This window comes from Epinephelus lanceolatus, chromosome 16 (assembly GCF_041903045.1).
Source record: "Epinephelus lanceolatus isolate andai-2023 chromosome 16, ASM4190304v1, whole genome shotgun sequence".
Taxonomy (NCBI): domain Eukaryota; kingdom Metazoa; phylum Chordata; class Actinopteri; order Perciformes; family Serranidae; genus Epinephelus; species Epinephelus lanceolatus.
The window spans coordinates 33,406,306-33,425,148 of NC_135749.1; the positions used below are offsets into that span (position 1 = coordinate 33,406,306).

The 18,843-nt window shown below is 41.4% G+C and overlaps 1 protein-coding gene across 2 annotated transcripts in view; it reads right to left on the reverse strand.

The window, feature by feature from the left end:
- Positions 1 to 2,461: 2,461 nt before the first annotated feature.
- chd4a (chromodomain helicase DNA binding protein 4a) overlaps positions 2,462 to 18,843 on the reverse strand; it is a 36,631-nt gene continuing 20,249 nt past the window's right edge. The window contains exons 14-41 of one of the 2 annotated variants that reach the window (XM_033636985.2): positions 18,710 to 18,809; positions 18,169 to 18,360; positions 16,873 to 17,073; positions 16,637 to 16,774; positions 16,072 to 16,193; positions 14,847 to 15,020; positions 14,597 to 14,738; positions 14,301 to 14,432; positions 13,796 to 13,913; positions 13,434 to 13,558; positions 13,016 to 13,108; positions 12,587 to 12,731; positions 12,314 to 12,483; positions 11,961 to 12,138; positions 11,247 to 11,336; positions 10,230 to 10,321; positions 9,971 to 10,104; positions 9,106 to 9,250; positions 8,624 to 8,777; positions 8,430 to 8,539; positions 8,007 to 8,265; positions 6,584 to 6,652; positions 4,985 to 5,176; positions 4,790 to 4,898; positions 4,536 to 4,668; positions 3,437 to 3,632; positions 3,008 to 3,183; positions 2,462 to 2,786 (exon numbers count right to left, since the gene is read on the reverse strand). In XM_033636985.2, the coding sequence (XP_033492876.2) occupies positions 2,772 to 2,786; positions 3,008 to 3,183; positions 3,437 to 3,632; positions 4,536 to 4,668; positions 4,790 to 4,898; positions 4,985 to 5,176; positions 6,584 to 6,652; positions 8,007 to 8,265; positions 8,430 to 8,539; positions 8,624 to 8,777; positions 9,106 to 9,250; positions 9,971 to 10,104; positions 10,230 to 10,321; positions 11,247 to 11,336; positions 11,961 to 12,138; positions 12,314 to 12,483; positions 12,587 to 12,731; positions 13,016 to 13,108; positions 13,434 to 13,558; positions 13,796 to 13,913; positions 14,301 to 14,432; positions 14,597 to 14,738; positions 14,847 to 15,020; positions 16,072 to 16,193; positions 16,637 to 16,774; positions 16,873 to 17,073; positions 18,169 to 18,360; positions 18,710 to 18,809 (3,904 nt within the window). In that variant the 3' untranslated portion in view covers positions 2,462 to 2,771. The remainder of the gene's footprint in view (positions 2,787 to 3,007; positions 3,184 to 3,436; positions 3,633 to 4,535; positions 4,669 to 4,789; positions 4,899 to 4,984; positions 5,177 to 6,583; positions 6,653 to 8,006; positions 8,266 to 8,429; positions 8,540 to 8,623; positions 8,778 to 9,105; positions 9,251 to 9,970; positions 10,105 to 10,229; positions 10,322 to 11,246; positions 11,337 to 11,960; positions 12,139 to 12,313; positions 12,484 to 12,586; positions 12,732 to 13,015; positions 13,109 to 13,433; positions 13,559 to 13,795; positions 13,914 to 14,300; positions 14,433 to 14,596; positions 14,739 to 14,846; positions 15,021 to 16,071; positions 16,194 to 16,636; positions 16,775 to 16,872; positions 17,074 to 18,168; positions 18,361 to 18,709; positions 18,810 to 18,843) is intronic. The other variant, XM_033636982.2, reaches the window with a different exon arrangement.

Below are 18,843 nucleotides of genomic sequence, written 5' to 3' on the forward strand. Positions count from 1 at the left end.
GATGCTTCTCTTCTCTTGACTTATCTACTGTATTCCCCGTCCCCGGTCCTATTCTTGTTCAGAGATTTTCTCTTTTTGTGTTTTCATGTTTGGCCAAAAACAACAAACACCGGAGCTCCTCTTGCTGTCATGAGGTCACAGTTTTCTCCTTATGCAAAATGAATGCATGATTCTCCTTCTTGGTTTTTATGGTTGTTGGCAAACAATGGTATGGTGCATTACCACCACCTAGTGATGGCCAAATGAAGCCTCATGAAGCATTTTCTTTATTTTATGAGCCCACTAGATGACGCTCTTGGTTTAACGAGAGAGGCTCAAAGAATGGCAATTCAGTGTGCTTTCAACCTTTTGTTGAACAAAAAGCACCATCTAGTGGGCTCATGAAATAAAGAAAATGCTTCATGAGGCTTCATTTGGCCATCTCTACTGCCACCAACTGGAAATGGATCAGGATCAGGAAATGTGCATGCATGGAACGCCAGACCGACAACAACCATTGAGCGTCCACATCAGCATTACCGGTACAAGTCCTCAGCTGTCAGAACACAAGAAGTATGTCAGTATGTCTAAATTCAACCAGTTCTCATTCTCAGGTCGTTATGTACTGACACTTTATCAAACTCTTAGGTGTCTGATACATGGATGAATAAAGAGAACTGGATACAGCACTGATGGCGAGGCCTCGTTCAGTTGCTCAATCAGTATGTTTACACGCACAGTTAAGTGGGGCTACGGTTATAGCCCGACTCGGCCATTTAAATGGATTACTGTCCTTGTCCCAGTATACAAGCAATTTATTGACCAAAGTTTGTCCGACTTTGCTACAATAGGTGGCTTGACCTTTTTCCCTTTGACCTTTTATGTCACAGACAAAACAAAATGGACAACCAACATAGCTGCAGTTAGCTAGTGGCCAACAGGTATCATGGTGGACAACTTTACAGCTCTGTAGTTTTCGTCCTTCCAAAAAATGCAGGGCTCTGGATGTAGATTTCGCCATCTTGTTACCTGCTTCTTCTTCTTTTACACATTTAATGCTTTCAACATCCAGGTCAAAGCTCTGGGTGGAAACTGGAGCATGCGCAAAGCACCTATACCAGTTTGGGTCTGATTGACTGTATATGTGCAGGAGGAATTTGACTCCCATCACATTACCTGGGTGTGTTGGTCCGCCTTTGAGAAATTTGAGCTAGTACGATTTCAGTCGGGCTAACATGTTTAAAAGTATTTAAAAAGTCTTCTTTAATGTTATGTAGACATACTGAGTGACGTGTGAAGCCAATATTACCCAGATGATTAGCTCCAATGCAGAGACTTCTGCTGACTGAGCCAGCTCCTTCTGGTTTAGCGCTCCGTTTACTGAAATGGAGATAAAATGATTCAGTTTTGTTTCACTTCTAGACTATCCTATTGTTATCACACCAAATGGATAAAACCCTGATTGTAAAATGAGTCATTTCACTGGGGTTGAGGCTCAAAAACAAAGTATCCACTGATTTACAGCCGTCTTTCTCTCTATGTAAATCAATGGAAAAGGTCTTTTCTGACAACAGGATGCAACCAGACAGTGTAATCACACTGTTTGTTTGGCCACCACAAAAATTGGCTACAAAGCTCAATGCACTTCCTGGAGCCTGGTCTGATACCAACACACAAGGCAACGTTAAGCATTTGTATGAGACAAACACTATAGTTTCACCCAGGAGACTGTGTGTCTCACATTAAACCCAAGGCCAATGTCACTTTAACCCAAACCAACAATTTACTTAAATCTAACAAAGTACTTTTGGTGCTGAAACCTGTTTCCTGTGATCACAGAAGTTTATTTTGAACAGCACTGTATGCACAGGAGTGGAAACTGATGTCCATTATTGATGCTAGAAGGGGATCTCAAGCATCATAGTTTGAAATATAAGGCCACTGACCAAGCTGCTCCATTTGACAAGCTGGGAGTGAAGAAGTGTTGCTGAAGTCTAAGCAGATTGTTAGTTTGTAATGTGTTCACCCTGCAAAAGTGAGATTAACAACAAAACTCTTGACCATACACGTGCTATAAACACTAACTGTACACAGTTGCCACGCAGAAAGGAAATACAGGAGCTGCTGTAAGCTGCATAGAATTAAAACCAAGGAATACCAAAAGGCTTTTCAATCTTTAGAAAGACATTTTGTTTTCATTATCGAAGTTTCTGAAGTCATCGGTTTAAAGCAAGTAATTCTTAATTTCTAGGTACAAAACCACATCTGCAAGTGTCTTTCTTAACATTTGGACTTAAGACTTTTAAATACACCTGAATATAAAACAATAGGAAGTAAACTGAACTAGATTATAGGAGTTTTCTCCACCTAACTACTGTCGCAGATATGTGTTTTTACTTTCCCTTTTCTTTAATAAAATAAACTAATCAAATTAATTATATTAGCCTGTAGTTTTAATGCAACTGTAACTGACCAAAGACACATTTTTTTATTTCATTTTTTTTTATTTAGGTCCCAAAAAACCATCATAATAACATTATATCAATAATATTAATACAGAAATTGAAAAAAGGAGGAAAAAAATAAAATAGCTTTTCTGTCCACAGCCTCAGACTTGGGGAAGGGATTCGATCCTCCAGAAAAACTCTGTTTAAAGTCTGTTTAAGGGGGGGGAAGTGAACTGGGCGTGGCTTCAAGCTTGAACGCGCTGTCCATGACTCTGCTGTGCACCAATCAGGAATGTCGAGGTGAGGCAGGGGGTTGGTTTTCGAGGTAAAGCGCAGAGTTTCAGTCTACTGCTGCGACATCTGGAAGAGGGAAAATGGAAACGACAAAGTTAGTTTTATTTGTTTTGACTCTGCACATCCTCAATAATGAGACCTTAAAGGAAGAGGTGCACATTTTGGGAAACATGCTCATTGGCTTTCTTGCAGAGTTAGATGACAATATCAACATCCGTCTCTGATATGAAGAAGACAGATGACAGAAACTGATGAACACAAACTGAGTGATGGTTCCAACTGTGTACCTGTTGTGTCTGTGACTGTGTCTGTGTCTCTGGCCCTCGACTAGCCAGCCGGCTCAGGATGTTCCTCTCGGACATCTGGAGTCGCACGGCAACCGGGGGTATCCGGGCGATGGTTGCCGGCAGGCGGGTGACATCCGCCTTCATGTCGCTCAGCAGTTCCTCCAACTGCTTCAGCACTGAGAGAGAAAGAGAGAGATAAGGTACTATAAGGACACCTTGATGGTTGTTGAGTTAAGGTCAGGGTTTATTTTATTTCCTAGATGATTCACTTCAGGTGACTTTTTAGGCCCTAATTAAACCCAAAGTTTCAGCCAACAGGGTAAATAAGAATATTTAACAAGTGTTTAATGCTGATGTGATGCAGTTAGTCTGATTTGTGTGTATTAAAGGCTCCTGTGAGATTTTCCCACTTCCTGCTCGATCTCTTACCTTTGTGCAGGACGGCGTTGGCTGGTTTGTTCCCAGACATGGACTCCTTGCTGAGGTGCTGGTGGGACTCGGCCAGACACTCCACCTCACTGAAGCGAGTGTTGAGGGCCATGGAGGGGTGGGAGGGGTCCTCAGACATGTTGAGGTAGGCGGCGCGACGCAGCTGCTCCTCGATTACCAGCGCCTGCTCCAACAGCTGGAGGAGAGAGGGGAGGAGAGGGAGTGTCAGCATCACCGTAGAGATAACTTAAAGAGAACTTGTTTTGTAATTTCACTGACTTTCTGGTTGTCATGGGTTGATTGTTATTTTTCATTGATAATATCATTGATCATGTCCTCAAGGAAACTGACAGCTGTATTTCCAGTAAAAGAAATGTGTTGTATTAAGGTTGGAAAGTACAAAACTCTGCACTTTGTGCTTTAGATGGCAATTTTAAATCACAATTTTAACAATTATTTTAATTTCATAGAGATTTACTTTCTTTGATGTATTAAGATACAAAGTAAATGCATAAATGATCAACTCAAAGAAAAATAATTCTTGAAGAATGTAGGCTGAATTACGTAATGCTGAACCAAAGTTTACAAGTGTGGGTGCTACCCTAAAATTTTAGCCGTACACTGTCAGTGGAAGACTTAGCTGCAGATTCCCGGTCATCTACGCCAGCAGCGAAGATAGAGTTATGCAGAAGAAGAGGACACTCTGCTGCAAGGTGTCTGAATGGTAACACATCCAATATACTACCGCACATCCGACGGCATCACCCAGATGTGCCGATCACTGGGATGACAAATGTTTGTATGTTGTAAATGAAGTGGAACTACTTCAAACCTGTTGTAATTGTTTCCTTTTGGAAAAGGGTTTGTTCTGCGCTGCACAGTTTCATACAGAGGTATTTGAAATGTTACTTATTTTATAATAAAAGTTATAAGGTAGGACAAAATGTTGCCTCAGTCACCTGTACAAAACCATGACTCCTAAACCGAGGTATGGCCCGAACTGTAACTTCTGTGTGATGCCAAACCCCTAATATTTGATATAACACCTTCCCATTTCAACATTACTTTTTTCTGTCCATCTATATAAAGACAAACCTACCTTAAACCTCCTGGCGAGGAACTTGTTCTTGATTTCCAGGAAGTTCCCTCGGTTCATCTCTCCCTTGAAAGGCTCGTTGAGGATGGCGAACTTCACATCATTCTGGATGTCCTGCCAGCGGGCGTAACCGTGTCTAGAGGAAGCGGCAGTCAAGGGCAACAACTACTTCTCTTTCTCTCTCACATCAACAAGTCCCCATTACATTCCCCCCCTCAGTGAGATCTGAGAGCCAATCACAGGCAAGAAAAGGATACTGTATGATGCCAGCCAGCAGCCAGTAGTCATGACGACGGTGCCAGATCTCATTGGTTTTCTTGGTAACGGTGGCGGCGCGCTCCTCGTTTTGCCACAAAGAGTGAAGTTCTGAGAGGGGAGAAAGACATTAATTTGAAAATGAAAACAATCTTAAAACTGTGCGTGTGTGTGTGTGTGTGTGTGTGTGTGTGTACCTGTGAATCCTCCATCAGCAATGTTGAACATGAATCTGGTTTTGGCCTTCTTCTTCTCCTCACTAATGGCTGCAGCTGCGGCAGTGGCAGCAGTGGCGGCTGAGGCTCCGCTCTCCTTGCTGCTGTCTCCGTTCTGCAGTTTGGTCGCCTCCTCCGGTTTCTGAGGCTCTTTCTCCTCCTTCAGATCTGCAGCTGGAAAGTGAAGATGACACAGTCAACAAATGGGCCAAGGCTGAGATACAGAGATGTCAACAGTTAACCATCATTTAGGTAACTGCCAAGAATATTTCTGACCACTTTTGCATGTCAAGCAAGCATATGTTCATTTTGCAGCTCTTCACTTTAGAAGTACTAGCACTACGCTTTACCGCAGCAAAGCTTACGCTTGCTAGCTAGTGTCCCCGCCCAGTCTGCGATTAGCACTGGTAACACTAGCTAGTAAAGTAGCGTTATATGAAAACATGGTGCTGACCCTCAAGTCTCCCCTCAGGTCGCCCCGGTGAGTAAGTGGCTTAATATTGAGCCGCAAAAAACACTGTTAGCTCTGTTAGCATGGTTAGTGGTCAGCACAGCCAGTGGTGCTACCATAGTTAACAATGCTAAGGGGGTTTGCGGATCAAATTTAAGTTGCTTACTCACCGGGGCGACATGGGGGGGACCATGGATGCAGATCTGATGACAGGTTCGGGGGGGACACAATCAGTTGTGATTTTTTCTTTCTTTTTTTTTAATTGCATGCGTGCAAATCATGCCCACAGAGCGCTTGAGATTGCCAGCATATTTCAAGATTTCATAGACGCTCATCACCAAGTCATTCATAGTCATAGTACATGTAGCCAGCCATCCCCCTCCTTTTCACTGCTTCCCTGTTAGTTAATGCTACTTCTTATTTCAGGGTCTCAGGCATGTTATGTCCACTCACATTCTCATCTCTCGCCTCTCACAGATTCCCAATTCTCCTCATCATCTTCCCTTTTTTTTCCTAGTATATGGGACTACTGTATACATTTGTTCAATTTCAATCATTTAGGTTATTTAGAATTGGGGGGGACAATTTGTGTTTTTCCCGGGATCTGCACCCATGGGGGGGACACCTAAGGAGGGCACAATGTTTCTGCAGCAAAGCCATCCTGCCACCATTGGGTGGAATGGCATTACGAGTGCTATTCATCAAATGAGCTGTGTCAACTACCAGCTAGTGCACTGTGCAGAGTAGCCAAGGCTACCTTACAGTGGCAGTGTGCACCGTGTGCTTGCTGGCTGTGTATCAGCAAAGCCAACAGAAAATTAAATGAAAAGCAAAAAAAAACTTATGACACAAAACATTCAGTTTCACCACCTCTAAATGAACAGATGCTAAAGCTCACTGAGTTGATTGAGCGCCGGACTATAAGGAAAGCAGCTCTTGCATTACATGTCATTTTGCGTATTTGTTATTTACCTGCTTAGTTACTTGGCAAATGAATGCAAAATTCACCAAAATAAACACTGCTACTCTGAGATAAATCTTATTTCCTGCAAAACTTTTTATGTACTAAAGCTATTTTTCTGTTTGTTGAAGTGTCCTGTGGGAATTCTTACAGAAAAAGGGTTTGGTACCTTTCTTTTCATCTGCAGGAGGAGTGGTGTCCATCTTTTCTGTCTTTTCTTCTTTCTTTTCTTCTGATGCTAAACAGGGAAAAAAACATATTTACACATTTTTCACAGACCAAACTACAAAATCCAACCACAGCTGTGACTTAATCAGAGGATGTGGATCCATATGAAATGCAACAATTGGCAAGAATCTGGCAATATGATTAGGGTTGCAACGGATTTTCATGGTATGATAACTGTTTCAATAATATCGTGGTTTCACGGTATCATGTTATTACTGAATTTATATTATCATCAAAATGACCCTTAAAGAAATGATAATGGAAGTATGTGTAAAATGTCTCCCCTTAGAAAATAACTAAATCAAAGGGAAGATTTAATGTCTAGTTGGATTTTTTTCAATATTGTAGATAAGCAAATGTACACTGTATGATAACCATCAACTTTTATATTACAGTATATCTTAAAGTCGTTTTATCACTGCAACCCTAGATATGATATGCATCAAGATACTGCAATACTGTAAGCAAGGTGATATACTGTCATAGTGTTAAGAACACACCCCCATGTGCATTAAAAAAGTTTGCTGGGCTCTGTATTTGTATTTATCACAGCCCCTCTCACACATCACAGCACTATTTTTTTGAGCAATCTGGGCAAAGAAATGAACATTTGCAGATACCACTAAAATAATACAATGGAATATTCTTAAGGTAAACAAATTAGGATAATAACATCATTAGTCAACTGAAAACCAATGCAGTGTTTTAGATAATTTATACAATTCTTAATGTTGCAATACTGATGTGTATCAATATCTTGTAGCCCTGTTTAGCAGGACTTATAAAACGGAAATGTGAAATTCACAGATTCGACAAAATGTTCAAATATGATTCATAAGATTAATCTTAAATATTAGTTTGATAAGTTAAAATCAATGGTTTAAACTCACACTTTTCCAATCATTGTTACACCTGGTCAGACTGTTGGATGGACATTTCTGGTGAGAATCGTTTGGGAATTTGGCAGCTAGCTTGTTAAACAAAGTGGACATGGTGGTATGATATAGTATGGGAGCTACAACAATGATATCTTTAAGTTACCCGCAAAAGTATTGCTGTAGGTATAAATAATAAGGTGTGTATTAAGTGTGTACCTATCTTTTCAGTAGTAAGTGAGCGCACGGCTGCTGGGTAAGTGGTTTGTTTACATGACTTGATGGAATTCCATATTTAGTGAATCCAGTGTGGACAGAGAGCGTATGTGTTCTTTGTATTTTCTACAGTGTATTGGTTTATATTAATGTAAGTATTTTTATTCTTTTATTGCAGAATAAAAACAAGTAACGCTCACAGAAAGTTGCTTTACTTGATTCTTGTGACAAATAAAAACTGAATACAGGTAAGAATTCCTCAACTCAACTTACCTGTGACCTCAGAGTCGTCAGGTTTGACCTCTGACCCGTCCGTTTTGGCCTCTGAAGGAGACTTGGTGTCCTCTCCTTCCTCCGGACTCTTCTTCTCGCTCTCCGCCTCCTTCTCCTTTTCCTTCTCGCCCTCAGTCTCTTTAACACTCTCTGCCTCTCCATTGCTCGGTTTGTCTGTCTCCATCGGCTCCTCCCCATTACTCTTACTCTCCTGCTCTGCTGGCGGACTCTTCTCGTCATCGTCTGGGATGGCGATCACCTGGAGGAGATGCGGATGGAATTTTGTGACATCTTAGATAAATACTTTCAAGAGAATCCAAGAGATCCTACTTTTAAAGCCTTTACACAACGGGGACGTACAAATAAATGACATGAAAATGCAAAAGTGATGCAAAGTAACAACAAAAAAACTCATGTCATTACCTCATCGCTGGCCTTTGCAGGCTCTTTGCCGTTCTTCTCCGCCTCGCCCTCTTTCTTCACCTCCTTCTCTGAATCCTTCACTGCCTCCTCATTCTTCGAGGAGTCATCAACTACAAAACACATTTATTCATTAATGTACTCTGAGTGTGTGTTTGTTGTTTAACCGTTACAGAAAGAGGACGTGCGTGTGTTACCTGGAGCAGGTGTGTTGGGCTGCGTGTCGGCAGGGGTGCCAGTGGACGGAGTTTTCCCGGGGGAGTCGGGCTGAGCCGCTGCCTTCTTGTTTTCCTCCAGCTCGGCCATCCAGGGCATTGACCACTGACCGTTCACATGCTCGAACTCCTGAACCTGGAACACATGAAGAGCACAAAGTCTGCAGGAGGCCGACCAAAAAAGGGCTCGAAACATCACTAATAATAAAACCTCTTAAGATGTCAGTCTGGACAGCTGATTTCTCAGATAGTTTCTGATGAATCTGTTATTCCTATTAAACTGGACTTGGTAAAAACCATCTCAGCCAATCCTAAAGTAGTGACGTGTTTTTTTTAACGTCTTCGATTTAAGTTAATGGAAAAAGACAATCTCCAGCTGCTTTGCTCTTTCATTGCCTTCGTTCTCTCCATTTTTGTAACAACTAAAGGAAAACAAAGTAAAAAGCCGAAGCTGTGTTTGTTACCTTCTTGCGAATGAGTGACATGACGCCGATACGGGTGAGGACGTGTTGCCGTGACAACCCTTCTCTGGGGACACCATCTGCAAAGGTCTCGGCACCATCGGCTCCGGGCTCGCAGAGGTGACGCATAAACAGAGAGACATACGCCCTGAGAGAAAGAGAGAAGAAAGGGTTATTTAAGAATATTTGAAATGAGAGGAAAACATTTATGACGAGGTAAAAAAAAATGTTGGTGAAGTTAAACTATGCAGAAAACAAAAAAGGTTTGTTTCATTAATTCACGCAGAGTACGTACAGGTGGGCATGTCAAATTCAAGGACTTGCGAAATTTCAAGCATTCTCATTTTCAAGGCAAAAGTTGTTTCATCCAAAACCACTTACGGCAAGAGAGCTGTGAAAATTCAGAACTGGAGCAAACACGTAACCAGGGCCTAAAAATAACTTATTATAAATTAACTGCACAAATCCATTCAACAGCTCCACAGTCAGACACACGGCAGCTCAGAACTCGCACTGACGGCTGATGCTGCCCTGGTGTGAGTGTTTGCAGGCAAGTGTAACATCCTGGTGCAGACTATTTACTGGAGTTTACTCCCCAGTGGTGCTCTGATCTCATATGGCAGTAGAAAATAATTGCAAGCATGACTGTCCTTGGCCTCTTAAACATTTTTCTAATAATAATTAATACACTACAAACTTATTTTACTAAATATTCCAACTCTGCAAATAAATTTCAGCTTTAAGTTATCAAATAATAAACAAAAACGAACGCAACCAAAAAGATGGCAAAGAGGTCCATCCATCCATCCATCCATCCATCCATCTATCTATCTTCTTTTTGGAGAGGCAACACTGCAGCGTTTCTTACTTGAACTCCTTCTCAGATTTCCCTCGCAGGTCTCGGACCAGCCACTGGGTGGTGAAGGCATCTTGGGGAGGCATCCCATAACGCATCACTGCATTCAGGAAGGCCTTCCTCTGCCGAGAGTTGAAACCCAACACCTGAAGAACAGAAAGTGTCAGGTTTTACTTACACAAACAAAAAGTAGTGCTACTTTTGAACTGTGGGAATCTAGTGAAGTTGCTCTAAGAGATGGACAAGAAATAGTGGAGGAGCTGCTGCTCACCTCGATATTGCCTCCCACCCTGGCCAGCAGGGGGGGCAGCGGTTTGTCTTTGTCATTCCTCAGGCCCTTCCTGTTTGGCCTGCGTGAGTTGGCTGCAGAGAGGAGACAGATGTTGTGATTACAGAGGTAATGACAGACGCTGTGCAGGGAGGCTGGAGTGCTGCATCAATTATGTTTTTATTTTCTGAGCATAAACATGTGATACAACTCGTCCTCTGTCTTTTACTACCAATCTGATTGTCTATTATATTGGATGTTTCTTCTATCTTTTTATGGTTTAGAAGCATCAAGACATTTTTTTGCCCAACTGAGGGACAATTCAGTTTCCCAGTTACCTCCTGTAACATACACAGATATGTTAAACTGTCACTGATACATTCAGGGTTTAAAAAAAGATGTGTAGGGCTTGGTGTCGAACTTGGTACCTTTAAGGGTACCAACAGATTTACGTCGGTGCAATGGAGTACCAGTTTCAAGTTAAATCATTTCGTGTGTGTGCTTATTAATTAGCTATTGTCTAATCTCATCTTGACCTAACGTGCATGACCTCGTTGTTTAGCTGGCTTTAGCAATCGCATTGGCAGGCTATATCACTGGATTCCATTATGAAATGTCATGAGAGCCGAATGTCCACAGTTTCTTAAAGCCCAATAATTGCGGTGCCATTGATAACAAAGTGAAAAAGAGGGATTGATGGGGTGGAAATAAAAGATTCATCTGCTCTGTGTGGTGCTGACAGAAAACATGATTGCATGGTTGCCTTCTTTATTCATCTTTTCTCTCCATGCCCTTATAAATGTAGAATCTATAAGCTTGTTCTGCATATCAATTATTACCAAAATGAATGAATAAATGAAAGTGACATTCTATCAAATGTCTTATCATTTTTTTTTTAAATGAAAATGGCGTATAGTAATAGATTGATAGAATTTTTACAACCCTGTCCGTCAAAATGACGATCAATGACAGAGTCTAACGCCACTTCTGCTACAGAGAAACACAAACAATGGTTCTTACCTTCTGTTCGCTCATCAAAGTCTTCGTCTCCCTCCTCAGATGCCACTGAGTAATCTGATTGGCCGTCAGACTGGTCGTCCTGCCAATCAGCTGTGAGACAAAAACAGAACAGATTTTTAAAACAAAGTCCAGTAAGACTTCTGACCACTCAACTATATTAAGAAGCTCTTTCAGGGGGCCAGAATGCTTCAGAAATCCTTCACAGCTTCTTATAAACTGAACATCATTATACAAGCCTCAACATGAGCAGGGCTCCAGGTTTCATGAATGAACTCTTAAATCTGTCAGAGGGTGAGATAAAGACACATCCCACATTGAATATATGGCTACTGACTGCTGTTGTTATGAACTGATGTTCCTGTTTAAGCTTATGAACACTACATGAACAACACTCTCCTGTTGTATCACAACTGTTCTTTCTCACAGTGTTTTTAAGTGTGTGTGGGCGGCTCCGGCATTTTCCTCCTGCTGCCGAACAGGCTTAGATCATGGCAGTTCTATGCTGTGCATTATGGGTAATGCAGTCTCACGATTCAAGAGGTAACACCCATGTGACACACAAACATCCATCTGCTGTGTTTTCGTTTGTGCGTTCAAGACTCACTCAGGGTAAGGAAGGTGGAGAAAGAGTCCTTAATGCTGCCTTTTCTTGTGACAAAACCTTTTCTTGAAAACTTCTGATTGCTACGAGTAATTAAAACACTCCGTCCTTACCTCTGTCTTCTTGTGAGCCGTCGTTGTAGTTGACCTGTTTGCGGATACGTTTGCCTTTGCCCAGGTTGCGGGCCAGATCCTCCTGCTGCTGCTCGTAATGGTGACGCAGTAGCTTCTCCCAGTAGTCTGGATCCACGCTCTCCTCCTGCTTGATGATCTCCCGCTGCACCTCCTCCTCCTGAGCAGAGAGCAGATAAATAAAGGAAAAACATGGAAAGGGTTGTAGAGGGCAATTTTTACAAATTAAACAAAATTTCCACCTGCCAATCAAAACAAGGCGAAACTGGCGTATTCCTACATTCAACAATGTCAGATTAATGCTCTGGAAAATCAGGATGCACATCTTCGCTCACCTCCTCCTCCTCGTCTTTGACCACATACTGAGCCACCTTGAAGGAGCTCAGGTACTCGTTCATGCTCTGCAGCTCCGTGTCATCTGTGGCGTCCTGGTTCCTGTCCAGCAGACGGTCGATGGCCTTGTCGTCGTAGTGAATGATGCTGCTGTCCTCCTCCTTGTTTTCACCTGAACGCGCACACACACATACACACACACACACACATCAGTTTAAACCATCTCACTTCTAAGTGTCTTCAACTGTCCATCGAGGCTCTCTGGCTTATCTTACTTTTGCCTTCTCCCTCGTCTTTGAAGAGCTGTTCTGTTCCGAACTTGAGGATGTCGTCCAGCTCCTGTTTGGACATGGAGCCTGTCTTGGATCCAAGACCAGGTCGGACGACCAGGTGAGTCAGCATCATCTTTTTCTTGGCAACCTGGACAGAGGAGGAAAGATGGAGCAATTTGGTAACATGTTAGATTAAAAAAACATGATGGGTTCTTTGTCTCAAAGGTTTATCACAAAGCAGCCTCTTTTCTGGATGCAGCTAAGGGCAGACGTTTAAAGGATCGTCCTAGTCTTGCAGTAAAATATAAGACTTTTCTCCTCCTTTTCTGCAGTCACTTAGACAAAACAGCAGCCACATCAACGCATCCATTTAGCAACACTTTCTTGGCTGTAGTTGACATTAATAAGTAGTCGATTTTCTGTGTACTGCACCTGAGTAATCCTCTCCTCCACGGAGGCCTTGGTGACGAAACGGTAGATCATCACCTTCTTGTTCTGACCGATACGATGAGCTCTGCTGAAGGCCTGCACACACAGGAAGAGGAGTAATGAGCTGTCAAAATAACATCTTAACACCAGAGCTAGATAAAGAGGCGTCTCTGGGAACTTTTCAGTTGAAATAAATGTCAAATAATCAGTCATATAATCGTGGAATGGAGTAAACAATGTCAGACTATCATGTTCAAGATATCTGGACATAAAAAAAGAAAAAAAAAAAAATCAGAAAGAATGTCTTTTATATTTCCTCAAAAGTTCAAACCAAGTTCAGATACAACCTCTGCCTAAATCTTCACTTTGTTGTGAATGGAAACTGGTAGAATTAGTTGGAGTAGCAGTGATCCTGCTGTACCTGGATGTCGTTGTGGGGGTTCCAGTCAGAGTCGTAGATGATGACGGTGTCGGCGGTGGCCAGGTTGATACCCAGACCACCAGCCCTCGTTGACAGCAGGAAGGCAAACTGCTGAGCACCAGGAGCTGAGGGAAAGAATCGTGGAGAAACAAGTATGCTTTAATGATCAGATTCCATACCTGCAGCTTTAATAACAACATACCAAGTAAAAAGTGAGTTAAAACTGAAGTTATTAGTTACCCATAGTTTAAATTCATGAGAAGGGTTAGAGAATCCATAAAGAAAATCAAAGTAAAAAAATAAGGAAAGCTGAAGAAACAAAAGAAAAAGAATAAAAAAGGAGTTTGTGCTCTCAGTCTCACCGTTGAAGCGATCAATGGCTTCCTGTCTCATCCCTCCAGTGATCCCTCCATCAATCCTCTCGTACTTGTAGCCCTCGTTCTCCAGGAAGTCTTCAAGCAAGTCCAACATCTTGGTCATCTGCAACAAAACACAGAGGACACGATTTGTTAGTTAAAGGTGATTTCTGACTCTTTAAAACTCACTGTTTCAGTTCAGTCCATCTTGTTTCAATTATATATATAGATATATTTTTACTGAATTATGTCAATTGTTGTTTAGTTTGAGTTAGCATCTTTAATGTGTCGTAAGAAATCACAAATTTTATTTTTAGAAGCAGTATTTTTAGCTCTTGCTAAATTCTGCCCCAATGTCAATATTTTTTTTATTTATGCCTAAAATTTAAATTTAGTCCATTAATAAAAGGACATCAATGAATATTTATCATCAAAACTTTGGTTAATGTCACAATACGAGTGCCGAGTGGAAGACGTGTTGAGGTTTTATGAATAAGAAGGTCTCTGTTACCTGAGAGAAGATGAGCACTCTGTGTCCTCCGTCCTTTAACTTCCTCATCATCTTTTGCAGTAACAGCAGTTTCCCAGCAGCCTTTGTGAGAGCGTTTCCATCGTACATCCCATTGGGCATCTTTGGAGCTTCCTGTTTAGAGCGACCAATCAAATGTTTAGGTTCTGTAAACTTTGAAACGACTGCAGGGAAAGTTTGATCCAAAGTGAAGTTATATTTTAAAAGTATGCTTCCTGAAATGAAAATTAAATCTTTGACACATTTCAGCTCTAAAACAAACAGTGTTTGGGTCGTACAATAGCGGCTGCGGGGAAGAGGTAGGGATGGTTGCAGCATTTCTTGAGGTCCATGACAACGTTGAGCAGAGAAACCTGGTTTCCTCCTCCTTTGGTGTTCAGAGCCTCAAAGTTTTTCGTCAGGATGAATTTGTAGTACTTCCTGTTAACAGACGACAGACACGTTTACTCTTTTCTTCTAAAAAATGTACTTCTCCACTTGTACAAAACTCTGATCTTTTTAAAGGAACAACAGTATCATTGTTCTCACTTCTGCATGGGGCTGAGCTCCACTCTGACGATGAGCTCTGTCTTGGAGGGCATGTGTTTGAAGACGTCGGCCTTCAGCCTCCTGAGCATGTGCGGACCCAGCATGTCGTGCAGCTTCTTGATCTGGTCTTCCTTTGCAATGTCGGCAAACTCCTCCAGGAAAACCTCCAGTTTACTGCCGAGAGAGGTGAACAAGTTACCACTCAGCTGTGTGGTCCACCTACAGACTCCAGCTGCTGTGAATGTTTTTGTTTTCTACAAATTACCAAACCTCGGCACACTTACTTATTCAATTTTAACATGTTCTTAAAACCCACAAAGCTGCTTTAAATTTATGCTTGTTGATTTAGAAAACAGCCGATAATGTACAAATCAGAGAAGGTGCGAGATGATAGAAAAGCAAAATACATTTCTTTTCTCTGACACAAAATCTTTGCTGGTTTTCTTTGAATTACTGGATATTTTTAACCTTCAACTTCAAGTATTCAAATAGAACAATGTCAGAAAGAACTGAGGTGCAAACTGTGAGGAGGGGTCACAAGTAGACATAGCTTTGTTTTTAAAATGTCACGTGTCAAAATAAGGTTGTAAACCACTGATAATCATTTGATATTTTCAAAGTGAGGAAGTTTGCTGTGTTACAGCAGCAAAGGAGATAAAGCAAAAACAAGAAGCATCATGAGCAACATATAGTAAGTAAAAAAAACTGTAAAAACTGTACAGACATAAAATGAATAATGTAAACTGCCCATACAGTTACCAGTGTTTCTCTAACACTGTAAATACATTTTCAAATCAATTGCTCAAGAGCCAAAATGGCCGACACAACAACGCAAAACCCCAAACCCCCAAAGTGCAATAACATAATTGGCCCTATCTAGAGCCAGTGTATGGTTTGTCCGTTCTGATTTAGTTTAAAAACAACATGGTGCTCTCTGTAGAGGAGGACACTAACGAAAACATTGATAGGAGTACCATTTTCCATTTTTGCCAATATATCCCCCCTAAATCCTACAAACTGGATCTTTAAGGGCGAGGCAAAAGAGTTCATTAGCATTTATTGTTATTTAAAGACTTCATACCTTAAGAATAATAAGTTCCAGGTTAGCTTAACAAAATATTAAGAATAAAACCTTCACCTTCAACTTCACTACTGATCGACACGTCATCATCTTACACCTGGAGGAACGCCTTGTTGGTGTGGTGAGGAGTCTAAAAATGCTTACCTGAACCTCTCAGGTGTGAGGAAGTTGAGCAGGTGGAAAAGCTCCTCCAGGTTGTTCTGCAGAGGAGTTCCAGTCAGCAGCAGTTTGTGCTGCAGAGGGTAGTTGTTCAAAACCCGGAAAAACTACAGCAGGAAAAAACACAGAACAACATGTTAACAGTTTCAGCTTCAGTTAAAGTCCAGTCACAGCGGCACATGTTTCACATTCACACATGTTTTTAACGGTTTTATTCCAGCAGCTCAGAAGAAATAACTGTAGAAAATATTCAGACAGTAGAACTTCTGAATCAAACATAATTCCAAGCAGGATGTAGTTTTACTGTTGATATGGTTAAAAGAATATATTTATTGCATGTTTGTGCAAAAGAAAACCTGTATCCATGGAGCATTAATGACAGCATCTGAATGCTTTACTGTCTCTTTAAAAGGACTGATTATTTCATACCAAGTATTTCCCTGATATAAAGAGGGTCCTCACAAAACTAGGCAGCCTGTGCAGTAAAGAGACGCAAAGACTTTTGGAATTGGTGCTACACTACCAGAGAAACCAGAGTGTGTGTCTGTACCTTGGACTGGTTGTTTTTCAGTCTGTGGGCCTCGTCCACCACCAGGCAGGCCCAGTCTATGGAGCCCAGGATCGCCATGTCGATGGTGATCAGCTCGTAGGAGGTCAGCAGGACGTGGAACTTGATCGATGAGTCTTTCTGTTGGAGGAAATAAACAACAAAGATGTTAAAACTTATCTGCGTCTATTAAAGTTATTTGTTTCATGAGTATTCTCTTCACTGATGTCCCCTCTCACCTTCATCCTGGAGGCCTTCTTCCCTCCTCGGATGGCGTTGTCCTCGAAGGAGAACTCGTTCTCTCGGATGACGGCTCTGCTGTCTTTGTCTCCGACGTAGGTCACCACGTACATGTCCGGGGCCCACATCTCAAACTCTCTCTCCCAGTTAATGATGGTGGAGAGCGGAGCGCTGACCAGGAAGGGCCCCTTAGAGTGGCCCTGGAGGTGGAGAGTGGAAGTCAGTTCAAATGTCCTACAGACCAGCAGTCATGTGTTGTTTTTTTTTCAAACAAGAGGAAGTTATGCACTTAACAAGAAGATCTGCAGATATCAGACCCATGAGGCATCAAAGATCCCAAAAGACTATGAAGTTATGCAAAATACAACACCATGATTTCAGAAACAGAGCAACCAATGGTCTGTTTTTAACTAATGTGAAATAACAACTAGACCAAAGTAACATCTACATTTGAAAGCACCCATAGCTTAAAATTACCTTTATGATCTCAGGACTTAAAGTTATTAATGTATGTCCTTATGAGGGAACAAATGTTTTTACACATTGCATCCTAATGATGACAAACACCCTACAGTGTAAACTACTGTAATGGGAACTCAGTCATTTGATTTCCCCCCTTGTTCTGAACTTGATTGCATTTTTTTTAAAGCAGATAATAATAATAATAATAATAATAATAATAATAATAATAATAATAATAATATTATATATAACAATAATAATAATAATAATAATAATAATAATAATAATAATAATAATAATAATAATGTATGTCATAGAGAGATAACTTTAGTGTAAAAACATAAAAACACAAAATGAAATCATCAAATTTTGTTTAAAAATGTCGTCAGGTCTCCTGCTGCTCTGGCAGGAAGTGTATTCTGGCCTCCTGTCTGTAGGTGGCAGCAGCTGCTCACATGATGAGCATCTGTGAATGTTTACTGTTTGAGATTGAACTTAATGTCGTCAGATTTCACCTGGCTTATACAAAATGGCTGGATGGCTCCTGGCCAATAGGACGACAGCTCCCTACAGATGGCTACACACGCTATGGAGGAGCCAAAACAGCATTTAGAAAGGTCAAATTTGTTATTTTAAACTAAATATTTTTAAAAAATTAAATAAAGATAATGAAGAGGACTGACTTAAAAGTCAAAACTCACTTTAAATTTACGTGCAGTATAGTGTAGCAGTTCATGTTTCCAAAATGATTAAGAAGAAGCATCTCCAAAGTATTTCGCCACAAAATGAGAGTACACCTTTACAACATCACCCAGAGTCTCACAACCACGCACCTCCTTATAGAGCGAGTAGAGGAAGACGGCAGTCTGGACCGTCTTTCCCAAACCCATCTCGTCAGCCAGGATGGTGTCGGTGCCCTGAGCCCAGGAGAACCGCAACCAGTTGAGTCCCTCCAGCTGGTAGGGGTGCAGCGTTCCCCCTGTGCTGTCCAGGTACTCTGGCTGACGGTCAAACTTTATAGTCGGCTGGAGAGAAGAGAGAAAGAACAGATTTGTGAGCACAGATCAGACACAACAGTTACATGAAGACAAGGCAGGTAAAAATGATCAAGGTCATTTCTGAAAAGAAAATTTAATGGCACATCTGAGAGTAGTTAAAAGATCAAAATAAGCAAGAGTCAGAGGAATTATACCGTCAATATTAGGGTTAAATCAACATTGGATATGGTTTGGTTATATGTTCAGTTCTTTATCTACTGATGCTTCCTCCCTGGCCACATCTGCACAAAAGTGTCAGGCCCTGATCAGAAAATATACGAGCCGAATTGTCTAAATCTATAAAGGAATGCTGAAAGGTAAAATACTGTGGACTTACATCTACCACAGGGTTCTCAGGAGGTCTGTCAGGCCGCTTCACTCGTCCCTTCACCTTGATCTTCTTCCCAGGTTTTCCCTCGTCTCCCATCATCAGCTCTCTGAAACAAACATGCACATTTAGTAACATGGTAA